The 18,977-nt window shown below is 43.5% G+C and overlaps 1 protein-coding gene across 1 annotated transcript; it reads left to right on the plus strand.

The window, feature by feature from the left end:
• Window positions 1–339: 339 nt before the first annotated feature.
• On the plus strand, window positions 340–18,388 carry Rnf34 (ring finger protein 34). The gene is made up of 6 exons (XM_055605997.1): window positions 340–477; window positions 9,237–9,455; window positions 11,386–11,790; window positions 15,455–15,565; window positions 15,792–15,993; window positions 17,436–18,388. The coding sequence occupies exons 1-6, from the start codon at window positions 472–474 to the stop codon at window positions 17,624–17,626; spliced, it is 1,134 nt and encodes a 377-aa protein (XP_055461972.1). The 5' UTR covers window positions 340–471; the 3' UTR covers window positions 17,627–18,388.
• The last annotated feature ends 589 nt before the right edge of the window (window positions 18,389–18,977 follow it).

Below are 18,977 nucleotides of genomic sequence, written 5' to 3' on the forward strand. Positions count from 1 at the left end.
GAATCTAGAACATTCGGAGAATGGGTAAGCTCGGGAAAGAAGCCTTCCAACCAACGGTGTTTCTCACTTCACCACAGCCCTGTCTGCATCGGGCCGCGGGAACCCAGCCACCCAAAATAGGAAGCCAACCCATCCCAGCAACTTCTCCTCCGAGAGCCGCCGCGCCGCGCCGCGCCGCGCCGCGCCCCGCCCCGCCCCGCCCATCTTTGCGCTCGGGACCGCGCCCGAGGCCCCGCCCCCGCCATTTCATTGGCTCTGGGGCCCGGCGGACCGACAGACGGCTTCGGAGGCCGCTCGGCGTCTCCCTGGGGCGTCCGCCGAGCGTGGCCACGCCCCTTACGTCGAGACGCTCAGTCGGCCTCGGGAGGCGCAGCGGTCGCGGCTTTAGAGGGAAGGAGGTCCGTTGTGTGGAGAGGCTGCTATGGTGCTGAGTTCCCGGGCAGAGCCGACCGAGCCGAGGCGGTCGCGGCCATGAAGGTGAGGGGCTGCTGGAGCCGGAGGCTCTCCTCGCCTCTCCCGGGCGCCCGGAGCGCTCCCTTTTCTCCGTCTCAGCGGCTGCCCGAGGGGCTCCTGAGAGACCACCGCTGTGGGGGACGCCTGGCCCCGGGTGTGTGGGTCCCCGACCGGTTCCAGCCGGGGAGGCCGGGCCAGCGGACCCGCCCGAGCTCCCACAGCGCCCCCCGGCGGCCTGGCCAAGGAGGAGGCGAGCGGCCCTGCGGTCGCAGCCCTCTGGGCCCTGTTCCCGGGCCCTGTGCGCGTCTCGGGGTCCCAAGCTTTTAAATCTCAAGCCTTGGGGTTTCTGCCCTCGGCCGTGCCCTCTGCCTCCCCGAGTCCTTCAACTAACCCAGACGACGGGGCTACATCACGAGACAGAAGGCAGGGAAGAGCACTGCGGGGAGTGATGAGGCTGGGGTCACAGCAGCTGGGCTAGAAATGCCAGGGGTTGGGCGGGGGAGGGGGAGAAGGTCGCTCTTCAAAGAGTTCTTCTATGGATTTAAACGTTGTGGCCGTGACCTAGAGCTCTAGACGTGTCTGCATCGCCACTAGGTACGCAGCAAGTAATTTGGCAGCCTTTCTCCCAGGTGGGAGTGAGAGCGTGGGAGCATCACTGATAGAAGTTTCAGAAAAGGGCAGGGTTGTGTGTGTGTGATTCTGGCCTATTTTGGGGAGACGATTTTTCTCAACTTAATCGCAGACAGTTCTAAAGAGTCTGTACAGCAATCAGTTCAGGTATTGATTCATTTGCCCGAATCAAACCAAGTGGCGTGAGTCAGAAGGTGGTGATACCTTTCCCTACAGATATAGTTCTGTTCATCTCGTTGAAGAATTGTGTTGGCTTTGGGCTGCTAGATTAACTCGACCTTCACAAAGTGTCAAAGATTTACTGAAAAAAGTGTCAGCCAGGCTTGGTGGCGCATGCCTTTTAATCCCAGAGCTCAGGGAGGCAGAGGCGGAGAGCTGAGATATTGAGGCCAGCCTGGTCTACAAAATGAGTCCAGGACAGGCAAGGCTACACAGACACCCTGTCTCAGAAGAAAAAGGGGGGGCGGCTAGGTGAATAAACCAAACAACAACAAAAGTCCCCAGAGAGATAGATTTGAAGTAGCCACATTGCAAACCATAGTAATGTAAGGTGTGTGGGTAAAAAATGCTCAGAAGCAAGAAAAATGATACCTTCAATGTTGCATGCCTGTAATCTCAGCATTTGGGAGGCGGAGACTGAAGTCAGGGCAGTTAGTGGTTCAAAGCTAGGCCGGCTTGCACTTACATGAGATCCTATTTCAAAACTACAAGCCCTCTTGCTGCTAGAAAAAAGGAAGATTTTTGAGACAGGGTCTTGCTTTGTATCCTTTACTGTCCTGGAACTGAATATGTAGGCTATCTTTGACCTGGTGTGTGATCCTCCTGAGTGCCTGGATCACAAAGGTATGATCTGGAATGGGTGACATCTGAACTGACTTTATGGGTAAGGATATTGTAAGAGCTTTAAGAAATTGTTTAAAAATGTTTTGGGGTTTATGCGTATGAATGTTTTGCCTACAGGTATGTATGTGTACATCTGCATGCCTAGTGCTCACAGAGGTCAGAAGGTGGCATTAGATCCACTGGAACTGGAGTTAACCATGGCTGTGAGCCACCATGTAGGTGCCAGAAACCGAACCTGGACCCTCTGCAAAAGCAATGAGTGTTCTTAACTGTTTATCCATCTCTCCAGGCCCTAAGGTTTTTGTTTAAACTTTTTATTTTGTAGGTATGAATGCATGTGTGTCTGTGCACCATGAGCAAGCACCTTCATATCCCCTGAAACTGGAGTTAAAAGTAGTTCTGAGAGCTGGGAGGTGGCGCAGGCCTGAGGGGGCAGAGGCAGGCGGATCTCTTTTGAGTATGAGGCCAGCCTGGTCCACAAAGCAAGGCCAGGACAGCCAAGGCTACACAGAGAAACCCTGTCTCAACAACAACAAAGCCAACAAAAACAAAAGAAAATCAAAGCCAGGTGCGGTGGTGCACACCTGTAATCCCAGCAGTCTGGGAGGCAGAGGCAGGTGTATCTCTGTTTGAGACCAGCCTGGTCTACAAAGATAGTCCAGGAGCTATGTGGTCAGAGCTAAAAAAAATAAAAACAAACAAACAAACCAAAAAACAAAACAATAACAAAAAACCCTGTGGGGTTCTAGGACTCCTTTTTGTCCTCTGGAAAAGCAGCCAAGGTTTTTAGCTACTGAGCCATCAACCTTCTGTGTTTACTGCCCAGTTTAGTTATAAAATGTCCCTGCAACTTAGAATACTTTATTAAACTATCTGGAAGTAGCTTTATTTCCTGAAAATCATCTTTGCTGTGAGAGCCAAAAACAGTCTTTATTTATCAAGGAAACTAGATATGGAAGAATTGGAGATAGGTACTGTGCCCAAACTTTTAAATAAGTTGTATAAAACAAATGGTTTTGTATTTAAGTGGAAGATTACTGTTCTCTTTTTCTTTTCTTTCTGAATGAAAAAAGGAATAAAAAGGAAGACATGACTGCTCCTAGGTGCAGTGGTGGAGTTTATTGTAGACAATAGGGAGAGCATAGCCAGAGGCAGGGACATCTGGGAGAGTTCAAAATGGACATGATTAGACTGAGCTGGGCCATGTAGGGAAAGGAGGAGGAGAAGGGAGAAAAAGGTACCAGGTGCAGCAGCTAAGAGGCCCAAAGGTACAAAGAGGGCAGACAACCAAAATGGCTGGATTATATAGGGAAGGGCAGCTCAGCCCCCTGGGCCAGAGAGTTCAGGGTTGGGGCCAGGGTATGGGAGCCAGGAGGATCCAGTAACTGAGATAGGAACTGAGGGATGCTGGGAGAACCCGGCAGCCAGTTTGATATATTAAGGAGGCACTTGAGCCATTTGTTCAGGGTTTTTTTGTTGTTTGTTTTTAAAGATTTATTTATTTATTATGTATACCGTGTTCTACCTGCATGTAGGCCTGCAGTCCAGAAGGGGGCACCAAAACTCATAGATGGTTGTGAGCCACCATGTGGTTGCTGGGAATTGAACTCAGGACCTTTGGAAGACTAGCCAGCCAGTGCTCCTAACCTTTGAGTCATCTCTCCAGCCCTTGTCCAGGGTTTAAAACCTGGTACTTTTTTTTTTTTTTTAGACCGAGACTCATTAGGATACTCAAGAGAAAATGGTGAGAATAGTGTTAAGAATCAACTATTAAAAAAAAAAAAAATCAACTATTCCTTTTGTTTTATTCGTGTTTTTCTACACAGGGTTTTCTCTGTGTAACACAGCCCTGTCTGTTTGTTCTGGCTTTGTAGACCAGGCTGGCCTTGAACTTACAGAGATCTGCCTGCCTGTGCCTCCCAAGTATTGGGATCCTAAAAGATAGGGGAAAGGAAAGAATGGGAGTTTAGGTCTCTGGAGCTTTTTTTTTCCTTTTAATTTTATGTTTGGGTGTTTTGCATACATGTCTGTATGTGCTGTGTGTGTGCCTGGTGACCACAGAGATCAGATGACAGCATTGAATTCCCTGGAACTGGAGTTATGGATGGTTGTGAGCTGCCATGTTGGTGCCAGGAACCAAATCTGGGTCCTCTGCAAGAGCAGCAAGTGCTTTTAACCGCTGAACCATCTCTCCAACTCCAAGCTCTTTCCTTTTCCTCCTTTCCTTCCTTAATAGATGATGTCGTGAATTATTTCTCAGAACATGGGAGCAAGAAGCAAGCATATCTCTGAGTTTGAGTCCAAGTAAACAAAATTTGTGTGTGTGTGTGAGAGAGAGAGAGAGAGAGATACACAGGGTTATTAGCTGCCTTGTGGGTAATGGGAATTGAGTTCATGTCATCTGGAAGAACCTTCAGTTTCTTGACCAGTGAGCCATCTTTCCAAACCTCAAATTGAAAGTGAAGGACAAAAGTAGGTGTTTGTTTTAGTTTTGAGGTAGTGCCTTACAATGGATCCTTGGTTGGCCTGGAACCTTGCTGGGTAGACCAGGCTGGTTTTGAACTCTTAGATCTGCCTGCCTGTCTTCTAAATGTTATAATTAAAGGTGTGAGCATGTGGGGGCTAGGAGGGAAAGAATGTGAGCCAGCGTGCTTAGTGTGTGGAGATTTGAGGTCAAGTTCTGTAGACCTGGTCCTCTTCCATCTTTACCTGGGTTTAGGGGATCAAACTCAGGTTATCAAATATGTGAGGCAAATGCTTTTACCCTCTGAGCTGTCTTGCTGACCTAAAAATAATATTTAACAGTGGCTGTTTTTGACAGTTTGGACCATTAGTGACTGTTTTCCCAGTGTTGGAGATTTCACACATGAAAACAGAGAAGTTCATTGGGAAATAAAAGTTGAGAGTAGCTTCAGGCTGATGACGCACAACCTGAATCCCAGCACTAAGAGGCAGGCAGATCTCTTGAGTTCAAGGTCAGTTGGTCTACAGAGTGAGTTCCAAGGCAGTGAGGACTACATAGAGAACCCCTGTCTCTTGAAAAATCAAAACAAGAGCCATTCTCCCATCAAGTGATAGGTAACAGAAGTCAAAGTGCCTAAGGTATTAGCTAAAATGGCACCAATACCACAGTTCCATATATTTTTTTTTTCTGTCAAATGTTATTTGCTCAACGAGCTTAAAAAAATAAAAATAAAAAGCTGGGTGCTGTAGCACACACCTGTAATCCCAGCACTCAGGAGGCAAAGGCATGCAGATTGCTCTGAGTTTGAGGCCAGCCTGGTCTACAAATAGAGTCCAGGACAGCAAAGGGTACACAGAGAAATTCTGTTTTAAAGAAAAAAAAAACCCAAAATAAATAAACGGATAAATAGCTAGCTAGATTAAAAAGGCAACTTGGAGTGCTAATAATGACAGTGCTATTCTCACTATCCAGAAGTTCAAGTGACGAGGAAAAGGAAGGTGGTATACAAGGTTCAACCATCTTAGGACCTTCGCTACTGACTTAAGCAATATATGGCTTTACATCTGCAATTCTCAAGATAGTGCTACTTTCAATAGCCACTAAAATAATTAGCCCCTATCTTACACTCTAGAGCCATAATTTGCTCATACACAAAAGCCTGAAAGCCAGACTAACAGTGATTGCTTACTTAAGAAAAAAGATTTATCACCAGTCTTTCAAAGGAAGCTTGTACTCATGCTCCCCCACGCCCCACTTCTTTGAGATAGGTTTTCTTTATCTAGTCCTTGCTGCCCTTGGTCACTGTATAGACCAGACACCTTGAATGCAGAGGTTCCCCTTCCTCTGCCTCCTGAGATTAAAGATGTATGCTACCATGTCCGGCCCAAAGAATGTTCTCCTAATTGAAATTTTTTATTTTATTTTATTTATTGCTTTTTTTTGTGTGTGACAACCTCTCACTGTGTAATTCTGGCTTGCCTGGAACTAGCTATTTGCAGACCAGGCTAGCTATCAATTCATAGAAAGTTGTCTCTCTACCTTCTGAGTGCTAGGATTAAAGTTGTACATCACCACATACCTGGCAAAGTTCTTTTAAACTCTAACAAAATAGTTTCAATCTTTAAAAAGAAAGAAATAAGGAAGGAAGCCAGGTGTCATGGTGAATACCTTTAGTTCTAGCACCTGGGAGGCAGAGGCAGGCAGAGTTATGCGAGGTCAAGGCTAGCCTGGTTTATGGAGGGAGTTCCAGGGTAGCCTGAGCTACACAGAGAAACCCTGTCTGTGGGGAAGGGGGGATTTTTTTTGGTGGCTTCTGAATACATATATATGTGCAAAAATATACACAACAAAAAAATTAAAAAATAAACCATATAGTTCTAGTGGAGGGAACAGAGGACCTATTTGAGAAAACATGTACAGTTTCTAGGTAGATACCATTATTAGAGACAATAATAACAATACAGCCCCATTCCCTCATGTTTCAATGAAAGAGCAGAAATTTCCTTTGGATCCTCCAGAAAGAAAATAATTAGAAGAACACTGAGAGCTAGGGAGATAGCTCAGTTTGTAAAATGCTTGCCTACAAGCACAAGAACCTACATTTCTACCCCAAGAGCTCCCTCCCCCCCCCAAAAAAAGGTGAGGACATGGGACAATCCTATAATCTCAGTAACTGGGAAGTAGAAGCAAGAGGATTGGGAGCTCAAAGTCATTCTTGTCTATATAGTAAATTGAGAACAGCTTGGGCCTTGTCTCAAAAGATTAAATAACTTGACTATGTGGTGAATCTGTTATCCTAGCACTTGGAAGGAGGAGACAGGTAGATCCCTGGAGCTTGCTGGCCAGTCAGCGTCGCCTTCTTGGCAATTTTGAGGTCACAAAGTGTCTTAGTCACTGTTTTATTGCTGTGAAGAGACACCATGACCACGGCAACTCTTATAAAAGAAAGCACTTCACTGGAGGCTGGTTTACAGTTTTAGTCCATTATCAGCATGGTGGCGAGCATGGTGGCATGCTGGCAGATGCTGGAGAAGAACCTGAGAGCTAAATCCTGATCTATAGGCAAAAAGAGAGAGAGACTCTGAACTTGGCATGGCTTTTGAAACCCCATAATGTAATGCCATTCCCTGCTGACCAAGTATTCAAATATATGGTATGGGTCTTAGACTTATTCAAATCACCACCCAGAGAGAGGAACAACCCCCAAAGTTTTCTTTGGCCAGTAAACAAGCACATGCTCACACAAACTGAGAACAGAGAAAGACTGCTTTAATAAAAACCAAAAAAATTGGGGCTGGAGTGATGGCTCATAGATTAAGACCACTGACTACTCTTCCAGAGGTCCTGAGTTCAATTCCCAGCAACCACATGATGGCTCACAACCATCTATAACATGATCTGGTGCCCTTTTCTGGCAAGCAGGTGTGCATGCAAACAGAGCACTCACATACATAAAATAAATAATAAATCTTGAAAAAAAAAAAAGATAAAAAAAAAAAACACCAAAAAATCCCAATAGCTTCCCAGGCAAAAATGTGTTGCTGTAACCCTACTTAATACAATGCAGATCCGTATTACTATTTTCAGCTACAGACCATAGCAGAAGGAAAGAAAACACAGTGGAAAATCTAGGGTGCAGCCTCAAAAATTAGGATTTGTGAGTTTTGGTCAAACATGGTCAATACGAAAATAGTTCTCTTGCACCAAGAGAACATTCTTTTTAGCATAGGATGGGTAAATCCACAATGCTCCCTTCTCTGAGAACAGCATCTGTACTTTTCCAACAGGTCTGTATGCACTCACTAGTCCTGTCTAGGATATCCTTCTTTTCCATCTATAGAGTATGAAAAACATAATTTCCACTTGTGTAGTAAGCCCTGTATGTTCTGAGACCCAGAGCTGACGTGATTTCTTTAGTGATCTGACCTCCCCAGTCCTTGGAAGCAAGTGGTTCTTGTTCTCCACCTCTATGGCTGCTCTGCCACTTGCTAAGTAATTGCCTTGATCTGTAAAACTGACCCAGACTGTGGTTCCATGCATATTAGACTCACCACAAAGCCTTAAAAATTACTCAAGCCTGACAACCTGAGCTCAGTCACTGGGACCCGCACAGTAGGAGAGAGTCAACTCCCAAGGTGTCCTCCAAATGCTATGCAAACACTATGGAATATACAGATAAACAAATATAATTTTAAAAGTCTTTAAATACTGGGTCCTTCTCTAGAGAACAGTTTGGGCAATAAAATTTTTTTAACTTCCAAGTGATTCTGATACTTAGCCAGCATTTACAAGTCCAAGACTTTTGGGTCTGATCGAAGATTTCCTTCTTCCTGCTCATAACTTTTGGAAGGAAAGCAGCCCTCAAGATTCTGGAACAGGAGCCTTGGCAACATCTTAGCCATGTGCTCACCTAATATACTTTCTCAATGTCAGGGGTATACCTCTACTGTTTCACTTGAGTAATTTTTTTCATTTTACTTACTCTCTGCTCCCAATTTTTTTTCTTTTGATTTTTTTGTTGTTGTTGCTGTTTTTTTTTGTTTTTTTTGAAACAGGGTTTCTCTGTGTAACAGAGCCCTGGCTGTGGTAGACCAGGCTGGCCTTGCACTCAGAGATCCACCTGCCTTTGCCTCCCGAGTGTTGGGATTAAAGGCATATGCCATTACACCTGGCTAAAATTATCTTTCTAAATGACTTGAAATTTTGCTAACAATATCTCTTATTGGGGATGCTTAGAAACAGAAGTGTTTCAGACTTTTAGGAATTTGGAATATTTATCTTTACCTGCTCCTGAATTTGAAGCTTATTTATATAGCATTGTGTTGATGATATACTTCCTTGTCTTGTGATCTCAGGTTAAAGTAAACTTACCTCTGAAATGTGTCATGTTCTACTTGGCTTTTATTCATCCGTCTGCCCACCTACCCACCCACCCATCCATCTGTTTTAGGCAGGGTCTCTCTACATAGCTCTGGCAGTCCTGGAACTCACTCTGTATATCAGTAAGTTGATATACAGAGATACCAACTCTCAGAGATCTGCTTGCCTCTGCCTCCTGAGTGTTGGAATTAAAGGCATGCACCACCACTCTTGGCTTATTTTCTATGTTTGGATGTTGTTCTTGTATGTATATCCATATACCACATGTGTGCCTAGTCTTCTAGGAGGCCAGAAGAGAGCATCAGATTCTCTGTGACTAGAATGGTTGTAAGCAACCTGTGGGTGCTGGGAGTCAAACCCGTGTCTTGTGGAAGAGAAGCCAGCGTTTGTAATCCCTGAACCATCTCTCCAGCCCCCTCTGCTTGGCTTTAAATGGTGGCACTTATGGTTTTTTGTTTGTTTTCAGGCGGGTGCTACTTCTATGTGGGCTTCATGCTGTGGGCTGCTGAATGAAGTCATGGGAACTGGAGCTGTCAGAGGCCAGCAGGCGGGATTTCCAGGAGGCACCGGCCCATTCAGATTTACACCAAGTTCTGACTTTCCCACCTACCCACCAGCAGCTACTGAAGGGCCCAATATAGTTTGCAAAGCCTGTGGACTTTCATTTTCAGTCTTTAGAAAGAAGGTGAGTTGGATGAAATACTGATATGTATAACACATGGAGAAGAAAAGATGTAGATCAATTATATATGTGTATGTGTGTGTGTGTGTGTGTGTATATATATATATAAAAATGTATTATGTATAATGTATATATGTATAAATATATAAATTACATGTGTGTGTGTGTGTGTGTATGTACTTGTTATATATTTGGTTTTTCAAGACAGGGTTTCTCTGTGTAGTCCTGGCTGTCTTGGGGTCACTGTGTAGAGCAGTCTGGCCTTGAACTCACAGAGACCTGCCTGCCTCTGCTTCCTAAGTGCTGTGATCAAAGGTGTGTTCCATAATATGGGCCTGGCTAAATCATAATTCTTGTTAGTAGCTTATGGTAAATAGACAATGCATTTAGTAAAAATAGTGAAAAGTTAGTCCCAGTTGGAAAACTGTGCAGTAAGATTCTAATTGTGTTGCATTTTCTGAGTAGTCTTTGCTGCTTTTTCCGTGGTGCAATGGTCTTTGCTTCTGAAGCAAGAGAATGAATTGCTGGTCAGTTTTGTTCAGTGATCTTTTATTTTAGCAAGGTACCATGTTTTAGAAGAATTGTTTTGTTTGTTTGTTTGTTTTCCTGCAGAGCTGGTAATGAAGCCTAAAGCCTTACTATGCCTGCTAGAAAGTGTCATTTCTACCCCTCCCTAGTCCCTGTACAGCTCTTTAGCCTATCCTTGACTATGTTCTTTCATTATTCTTTTTCTATTTCTAAAGATTTTGTTCTTTATTTTTTTTTTAAGCGTATTGTAGGTTGCCTTCAAACTCCCAGCTGTCCGTCTGTGTCAGCCTCCCAAGAACTTGAGATTATAGCAGGAGACATCATCCCTGCCTCCTGACCATAGTCTTTAAAAAAAAAGTGTGTATGCCGCTTGTATTTAGGTGCCTTCAGAAGCCAAAAGATGGTGTTACATCCTCTGGATTTGGAGTTACAGGCAGTAACTTTGAAATGTTCAGCCTAGATGCTGGGAACCAAACACAGGCTATCAGGAAGAGCAGGAATCACTGTTAACCTGAGCCGGGTCCAGTTTTCTGATCACCTCTACTTGTTTGTTTGGTTTTTTTTTTTTGGTTATGTGTGTGTGACTCTGAGTGGATAAGGCATGTGTGTGGAGGCCAGAGGACATTAGATAGCCTGGAGCTAGAGCTATGGCATTTGTGAGGTATCAGCATTGTCTACTAAATTTGGGTCCTCTAGAAGAACAGCCAGTGTTTTAATAACAGAGCCATCTCTAGCACTGGTGGGGTTTTTTGTTTGTTTTTGTTTTTTTAAGCTTTCTTTTTTTTGTTTTTTGTTTTTTTCTTTTTTGTTTGTGTTTTTTTTTTTTTTTTTTTCTTTTAGAGCAGGCTGGCCTTGAACTCAAGAGATCCACCTCTGCCTCCCTGAGTGCTGGGGTTAGAGGTGTGTGCCTCCACGCTTGGTGAACATTCTCTTCTAAGATGGCTTAGAGTGTAATTAGGGCCATGCTGTCTACAGATTTTTGCACTAGTGGGGTCTTCTGTGACCTTGGGTTGAGTTGGAGAGGTTGGTTTTCTTTCTTTATTTTTTTTGTATTAAGCTTTTTCCCCCTCTTTGCCGCAGAAATTGCTCACATAGGAAAAGAACAGGAGTGATTGTGGTTGTACTCTCTGTTCCATGTGGTTCAAGTCAGCTCTATTCTGCTAATTACATGTTTGTGCCAAGGGGTGGAAATGTTTTAATTCATTAACACAAGAGTATATATTTTTCTTAAAGTGCTGTATTTGAAGTTATGTGAATCTAAGCTGCCCTAGCAGTGATTCGTTTTTTGAAAATAGGCCGGTGCCTTGGGGACTTCACATAAACCAGGGCTTTAGTTTTAATACAAGGCAGAAGAAGAGGGTGTTTTCATAATGGCTTATGTGTGTGTCCTCTGCTCTGTCTTCAGCATGTCTGCTATGACTGCAAGAAGGACTTTTGCTCCCTTTGCTCAGTCTCACAAGAAAACCTCCGCAGATGTTCTACTTGTCATCTGCTACAAGAGACAGCCTTCCAGCGCCCTCAGTTGATGAGACTAAAAGTGAAGGACCTACGGCAGTATCTCCTCCTAAGAAACATACCAACTGACACTTGCCGTGAGAAGGAAGACTTGGTAGATCTAGTACTGTGCCATCGTGGACTAGGCTCAGGGGATGACCTGGACTCAAGTAGCCTGAATTCCTCACGGTCCCAGACTTCTAGTTTTTTTACACAATCCTTTTTTTCAAATTATACAGCCCCTTCTGCTACTGTGTCCTTCCAGGGAGAGCTGATGGACAGAGATGGGACCTTCAGATCAGAAGTGCTGGCACAGGTAGGATGTGTGATTGTTGATGAAACCGGAGCCTGGTGTGCTTACACTTGGCCATATGTAGTTGGGATCTTTAGTGTTGGGCGACTTCAGATGAACCTCAGGCTATATGTAGAACAGTGGTTCCAACCCCAGCTGCTGTCATTGCACACCCTCCTGACGTGTAGCCGGGGTGCTTAGGTGCAGGTGCCTGGGATCCAGTCTGAAGTAGTTAATGAGTTTCTTTTTTCCTGTCTTGTATAGTTATATAATTTATAGTTAATTGTGGAAGTAATAACCAAAAGTGTCAGTGACCATAGAAACAATCAATAGTTAACTCAGTAACCATTTGCCTTGATGAAGGGAAACTGCTCTGATTTGGTTTTATTTATTTTGAGATGAGGTCTCTAGCTTGGGTTAGTCCCAAGCTTTCCATGTAGCCAAGGATGACCTTAGAGTACGTAAGTGTGAGGAGTGTGTGTGTGTGTATGTGTGTGAGTGAGTGAGTGAGAGAGAGAGAGAAAGAGAGATTGTGTGAGTTTCCATCCTTACTTGCTCAGTTGTTCTCCAGCTTATATTTTGAGACAGGGTCTCACTGACCTGGATCTCACTGATTTGGCTAGACTGCCTGGTAGAAGTCCCAGATTTGTCCCCATTACTGCATTTTACTGCTGGCATTATCAGCATGGATTTTTCACCTTGCTTTTTGTGTAAGTGCTGGAAATACAAATCATCTGAGCTTTAACTCCAGCCCTGACCTTGAAGTCTCCCCAGCTCTCTCTTGGGTGTGGGGGTCAAGAGTTTGCATCATTATGGCCTAGTTTTAGGTGGTGTTAGGGATTGAACCCAAGACTTTGGGTATACTAACCAAGCACCCTTAACAACTGAGCTGTGTCTGCAGTTACGAAATTTATCTAATTTAAATAACAAAAAAGTATTTACTATAATTAGACTACTATCCTAATAAGGTTCTTGAGCATTGTAGTTGAATGACATTTAGGGCTTAAGTTTGTTGTGTATGAATGACTCTAAAATGCTAAATTAAATTGGGTGTGATGGTGTGGTTCCAGCTGAACTAGGGAGGCAGGCATAGAAAGGTTCTCATGAACTCAGGAGTTTGAGTGCTGGCCTCAATCTAAGACATATAACAAAACCCCTGAGACACAAAATACTGAGTTGTTGAATTTTTTTCCTTTGAGAAAAGATGTTATTAAAAGTACTTGTGTGCTGGGTAGTGGTGACACACTCTCTTAATCCTAGCACTTGGTACTCAGAGGCAGGTGGATCTCTAAGTTGGAGGCTAGCCTGGTCTATATAGTGAATTCTAGAACAGGGTTACATAGTGAGGCCTTGTCTTTATAAGCAAACAAACAAACAAAAAAAGTAGAGATGTGGTCCCTGAAGAGATGTTTCAGTGGTTAAGAGCTCTTATTGTTCTTGCATGTGACCCTGATTTGGTTCCCTGTACCCACACTGCTGCTCAAAGCTACCATCAGCCCAATGTTTGGGGACTCTGATGCCCTCTTCTATCCTCCTCAGACACTATACAAATGTAGTACACAGACAGCCAGTCACATACATAATATAAAAATCTTAAAAAGTAGAGGCATGACTGGGCATGGTAGTGATACTTACATATCAGCACTCAGGGGACAGAGGTGGGAACATTGATTTAGCTGCTGTCCTGTTGTTATTAAACAATGAAAATCCCAACCATTCTATTTTACCAGTAATGACTTAGGAGCCAGATATTGGGGTGAAAACCTGCCAAAGAAAACCAGGCAGAGAAAGCACCAAGCTGACCATCCTTAGCTCATGTTCTGATGGAAAAAGCTTCAAATGGCTCACTAGTTCAGCTGACAGCCCAGGAGGAAAAGGTCAAAAAACCCAAGGCTTGCTGGCTCAAGGTTCAACAAGCCCCAAAAGTCAGAATGCTAACGCTCAAGAGCTACAGAGCTAGAAGCCCCTTTTACTTCTACATGTCTTAAATACGCCTCAACTCAAAAGTCCCTGCTGCTAGTTTCTTGCTCCACCTCTTGACCTAGGGTTAACTTTATTAAATCTTGTGTATAGAAAGCTCTTGGATTAAAGTTGTATGGTAGGGATGGGTGAACCACATCATAATTGCCAGTTTACTATAAACAGAAAGTTCTTGGATTAAAGGTGTTGACAGGGCTCAACCATACCAAACAAGAAGCAGGTTTTACAGCTCACAATTTTGGAGTTCACAGTGGGATCAAATATCCTGCAACACTATCCAAATAAATACCTATAACTTATCTAAGACCAAGAACAGAGTTATAATATTCTCAAATGAGAAAGAACTTGCATACTTATAAACAGATACACTGACTTATACTCCTTTTGGATAAAAAACACCATTTGTGAAGATGTGGGTGGAGTAGTGTTGCAGTGAGGTGTTTATGGGGTGAAATATGTGATATTGGAACCAACTTGCACTGTTGTATGCCGTGATCAAAAGATGTCACTAAGTAAGTGGTGGTGTACACCTACAATTCCAGCATTTTGAATGTGAAGGCAGAAAGGAGATGAGTTCATCCTAGCCCAGGCTAGATATTACCTTAAAAAAATACTTGAAAGATGTGGAAGAAGATATATAATCCAAAATGGAAGGGATTTCAGTTTTCCTAAAGAAAAGAGATTATTAGGGAATTTTAAAGAATTATTTATATGCAAGGTGTGGTGGTGCATGCCTTTAATCCCATAGGGAGGCAGAGGCAGGAGGATCTCTTTATAAGTTTGAGGCCAGCCTACTGTACAAAGTGAGTCCAGGCCAGCCAGGGCTCAGTTACACAGAGAAACCCTGCCTTGGACAACAAACACAAAACAAAAAAAAGATTTATTTCGTGGTGTTTGTATGTGTGTGAATATATGCATGTGCTCATGCCCTGGTGGGCATGTGGATTCAGAGGACACAATAGGGGTTGGAATCAGGTTGTTGGGCTTAGTACCTGTCTGTACTCACTGCGCCATCTCATCTCACCAGTTATACTTCTTTGTGGCTCTGGTTAAACCAGCTGCTTTTAGGTCCTGATGATGTTGTGTCACCCCACATTCTTAGTGGGTTTGTAATTGTGTTTTACAAGTTAGCACAGGAAGAATTTGTATTTTGAGGTAACTATGAGAGGTGAGTTAGTGTAGGACCCAGCTTCTTGGAAGAGCTAGCCAGCATTCAGAATCCAAAGAACACACAGTGCATGCCAGGCTTTGAGGATTTTTTGGTTGTAATTTTCAAATTACAATTCTGTGTGGATGGTTGTTTTGCTTGTATCACATGTGTGCCCCTGTACCTGTGAAGTTCAGAAGTGGGCAGCGGATTCCCTAGACTGGAGTTAAAGATAGTTGTGCTGGTAACTGAACCCAGGTCATCTGCCAGTAGCAAGTGGTTTTAACTGTTGAGCTATCTCTCCATCCCCAGTTGCCCCCCTCCTTTTTTTTTTTTTTTTAACGGCAAGGGACTCACTATGTAGACCAGGCTGGCTTCTTACTCATCAAGATCCCCTACCTCTGTCTCTCCAAAGTGCTGCGATTATAGGAGTGCTGTGCTTGCTCCACCAACTTGGCCCTAAGGTAATCTTGAGGAGGATCGTGGACAGCTGTTCTAGAAAAAAGCAGAGTGGTGATTAGAAAAACTGATTACTAATCTAATTAGATCTCTCTTGTGTAGGTACAAAGTGAAATAGCTTCAGCAAACACAGATGATGATGATGACGACGACGATGATGATGATGAAGATGATGATGATGAACAACAAGAAGAAGAAAACTTGGAGGAACAGGTGTAATTCCTTTAAAATTACTTTCCCTGATAAATGCTTATGGCAGAAAGGAAAGGTGCTGGACTTGCTTTGGGTTGTTTCTTCTTGATCAGATGTAGGATACTGCATTAATAAACACTTCAGGCAACTGAGAAGTCTGGGGAGAGCACCCCAGGGCCACGGAGACCGATATCAGTTAGGCAGTTCAAATTTGTGGGAACAAAGGTAACAGATGCTCTCATTTCAGAACCCGGGACTGTCTAAGAAGAAAGTAAGAGCTTCACTGTCTGACCTGTCAAGCCTTGAAGAGGTAGAAGGGATGAGTGTGCGCCAGCTGAAGGAAATCCTGGCTCGGAATTTTGTCAACTATTCTGGATGTTGTGAAAAATGGGAGCTGGTGGAGAAAGTCAACCGGCTGTACAGAGAGAATGAAGAAAACCAAAAGTCATGTAGGTTTATTTCTCTATTTTTTCCCCCTGAGTATCCGTTCTCATGCTTTAAAAATTGGGATGTTTTGTCATGCATCCCTGGGATCCCAGTACTCAGGAACCTAAGCTAGAAGGGTCATTGTCAGACCCTGTCTCTATAGACTCACAAAGATCTGCCTGCCATTGCCTCTCAAGTGCTGGAATTGAAGGTGTGCACCAACATGGTGGCTCATGCTTTTAATCCCAGCACTCAGGAGGCAGAGGCAGGCGGGTTTTTGTGAGTTCAAGGCCACCTAGTCTACAAAGAAGTCCAGGATAGCCATGGGTACACACAGAAAAATAAAAAAAAAAATAAAAACAAAAAACCAACAAATAAAAAAAGCAAAGAGAGAGTTCAGATGGCTCAGCAACTAAGAACACTGGCTATTCTTCCAGAGGATTTGAGTTCCATTCCCAGCACTCACATGGCAGCTCACAACCGTCTGTAACTCCAGTTCTGACACCCCGACACAGACAGGCATGCGGGCAAAACACCAATGCATATAAATTATTAAAAAAAAAAGAGAGAGACTCCTGGCCCTTCATACTTGAGTCCTTGGGCTTTGTTGAACCATGTATGTGATCTCATTAATCTCTTCTTTGCAAAGGAAAACTCTTGAGTCCTTGGGTTTAAGGGCGAGTCTTGGCTAAGGTTAACTTTCAGTTTATCACTTTTTCAGTGCCTGAGTTTTCTAGGCTACAGAGCCAGGAAGGCCCAGCCCATCCAACAGCAACATTTCATTTGATGTTTGTCAAGTTGCAAGGGAACTTTTGTTACCTAATGTGTGGTTATTCAAAACCATCCTTTGAGTGGAATAAAGTCCCTCATCTTTATGGACATAGATCTCGAACAACTGAGCTAAACTTCCTCTTTGGCATAACTAGTGAATGGCCCTGTGAGACGGGTGGTTGATTACCTCCACCCCCAACACACACACACTTAAGAGAAGGTCTCCTATAGCCTGGGCTGGCCTCAGTTGTAAACGAAGATAACATTGAACTGTGATCTTCTTGCCTCTGTCTCCAGTACGGTAGGCATGTACATTGTGCTTGGTTTATGCAGTGCTGGGACTCAGACCCAAAGCTTCACACAAGCTAGCTACATCCCCAGCCCCTGTTTCTCCTAAGCACAGAATGAGTATATCCTTATCACAAACCCCTTATATTATATCATGATATGGAACAGAAATAAGAAGCCAGCATTTATTGAACACTTTCAGCCAGTCCCAAGCCACATAGTTTTTCACATAACTCTTGAGATGGGCATTGCATCTAATATTAGAAGTGTAGAGAGACTGAGGACTACTTCTTGTAGTGCACTGGGGTGGTACTGGGCCTGTGGTGCTGCTCAGAAGATGGTGGCTTGGTTGTGAGCAGAGGAACAAGGCCAGCAGCCTTGTCCAGAGCTCTCTATCTCGTTTCAGATGGTGAGCGGATGCAACTTCAGGATGAGGAAGATGACAGCCTGTGCCGAATCTGCATGGATGCAGTTATTGATTGTGTCCTGTTGGAGTGTGGGCACATGGTCACCTGCACCAAGTGTGGCAAGCGCATGAGTGAGTGTCCCATCTGCCGGCAGTATGTGGTTCGCGCAGTGCATGTTTTCAAGTCCTGAAACTGAGGCCCACCCTTGTAGTGGATCACTCGTGACTTTACCCCAAACACATCAGTGCACAAAAGGAAACTTACTGTTCCAAGGCAGAAGCTATTTTTAAAAATTATTTTCATTACTAACTGGGGACAGAAAGTCATCCTAAGTTGAAGAAACCTAGGCTGTGCCATAGATCCATCTGCCTGAGGACACATGGCCTTCCCAGGTTCTGCTGGGTTTTATCACTTGTCTCCCCTGAGCACTAGTTGCTCAAGTCAGACTGTTGAGTGTGTGGGTATTCGCTCTTGCTCTTTGGAGGCCACTCGCCCTGTCTCATCCTTTCCCTTTTTCATCCTGTTTTTGAAACTTTTGTTTTCTTTGAAGTGAACTCACTGTTGATGAGTGGGCTAGTGTGGAATATAATGAGCAATAGCTGCTCTGAATGTTCACTTGATTAGTCATGTATATTTTAAATGCTAATATTTAATGAATGTAAGTTTCCACATTGTTGCTATTTCTGCATTTAAACATAATTGGGAGACAACTGCCAGGGCCTTAGATTAAATATGTCCATTTCTGTTTGGGTACAGCTTTTAATAGCAAGGGCTGCATCTAGCTTCTTACCTTATAAGTGTGTGTGTGTGTGCGTGTGTGTACACATGAGTGTGTGCTAAATTCTTTATTAACATGTAATCAGTTTACACTGTTTTGTACAGTGAATGTGTGTTTTTAGTGCTATCTGCTAGTAATTTCAACTTTAGGAATAAAATTAGTAGTTTAATATTGTCTCCTGAAGTTTCAAACTTATTTGCATAGAGCATGAACAGACATCAACATCCTGGTCTAGCACCTCTTCAGAAGAGATTTGAATGCCTTCAGAGACCATCTTTGCTGCTCACCATAGTTGTATTTACTATAACAAGGTGTTTTTAGGTACTTTATGGTTTTCTCCACTAGTCACTACTGTCATTCTAAAATCGATACTGCCTCACTTGGATGGAAAAGCTAGTCTCTGAAAAGTTAACAGCTTTGTCTAAAATCTCAGTGCGCGCGCGCACACACACACTGAGGGTGATAACTGGTTTTAGTAAGCCCCAGCGCTGGGATGATGGAGAGGTCAGACAAGAGATTTCAAATCTAATGATAATGCTGAGGTTTTCTTTAGTGCACATAGCAAATGAAAATTTGAGATCAATAGCTTATGCACAAGGGCAAAGTTGAGTTGAGAACAATTGTCAGCTCACCTTACTTTTCATTGTATGAGTTATTTTAAGTCATCTGGATATGATGTAAAATGTGCAGGATTATGTGTACAAGTCATATGCAAATACTATAACATGCGTGTTATTTAAGCATGTGTGGATTTTGGTATCTG

Source organism: Psammomys obesus, unplaced genomic scaffold, assembly GCF_907164565.1.
Source record: "Psammomys obesus unplaced genomic scaffold, mPsaObe1.curated_primary_1811, whole genome shotgun sequence".
In the NCBI taxonomy this organism is placed as follows: domain Eukaryota; kingdom Metazoa; phylum Chordata; class Mammalia; order Rodentia; family Muridae; genus Psammomys; species Psammomys obesus.

Excerpts from the sequence above, each read along its gene's own strand:
- Rnf34 (XM_055605997.1), top strand. Across the intron at positions 11,791-15,454 it reads GATCAGAAGTGCTGGCACAG|GTACAAAGTGAAATAGCTTC; the intron begins GTAGGATGTGTG and ends TCTCTTGTGTAG. Across the intron at positions 15,994-17,435 it reads TGAAGAAAACCAAAAGTCAT|ATGGTGAGCGGATGCAACTT; the intron begins GTAGGTTTATTT and ends ATCTCGTTTCAG.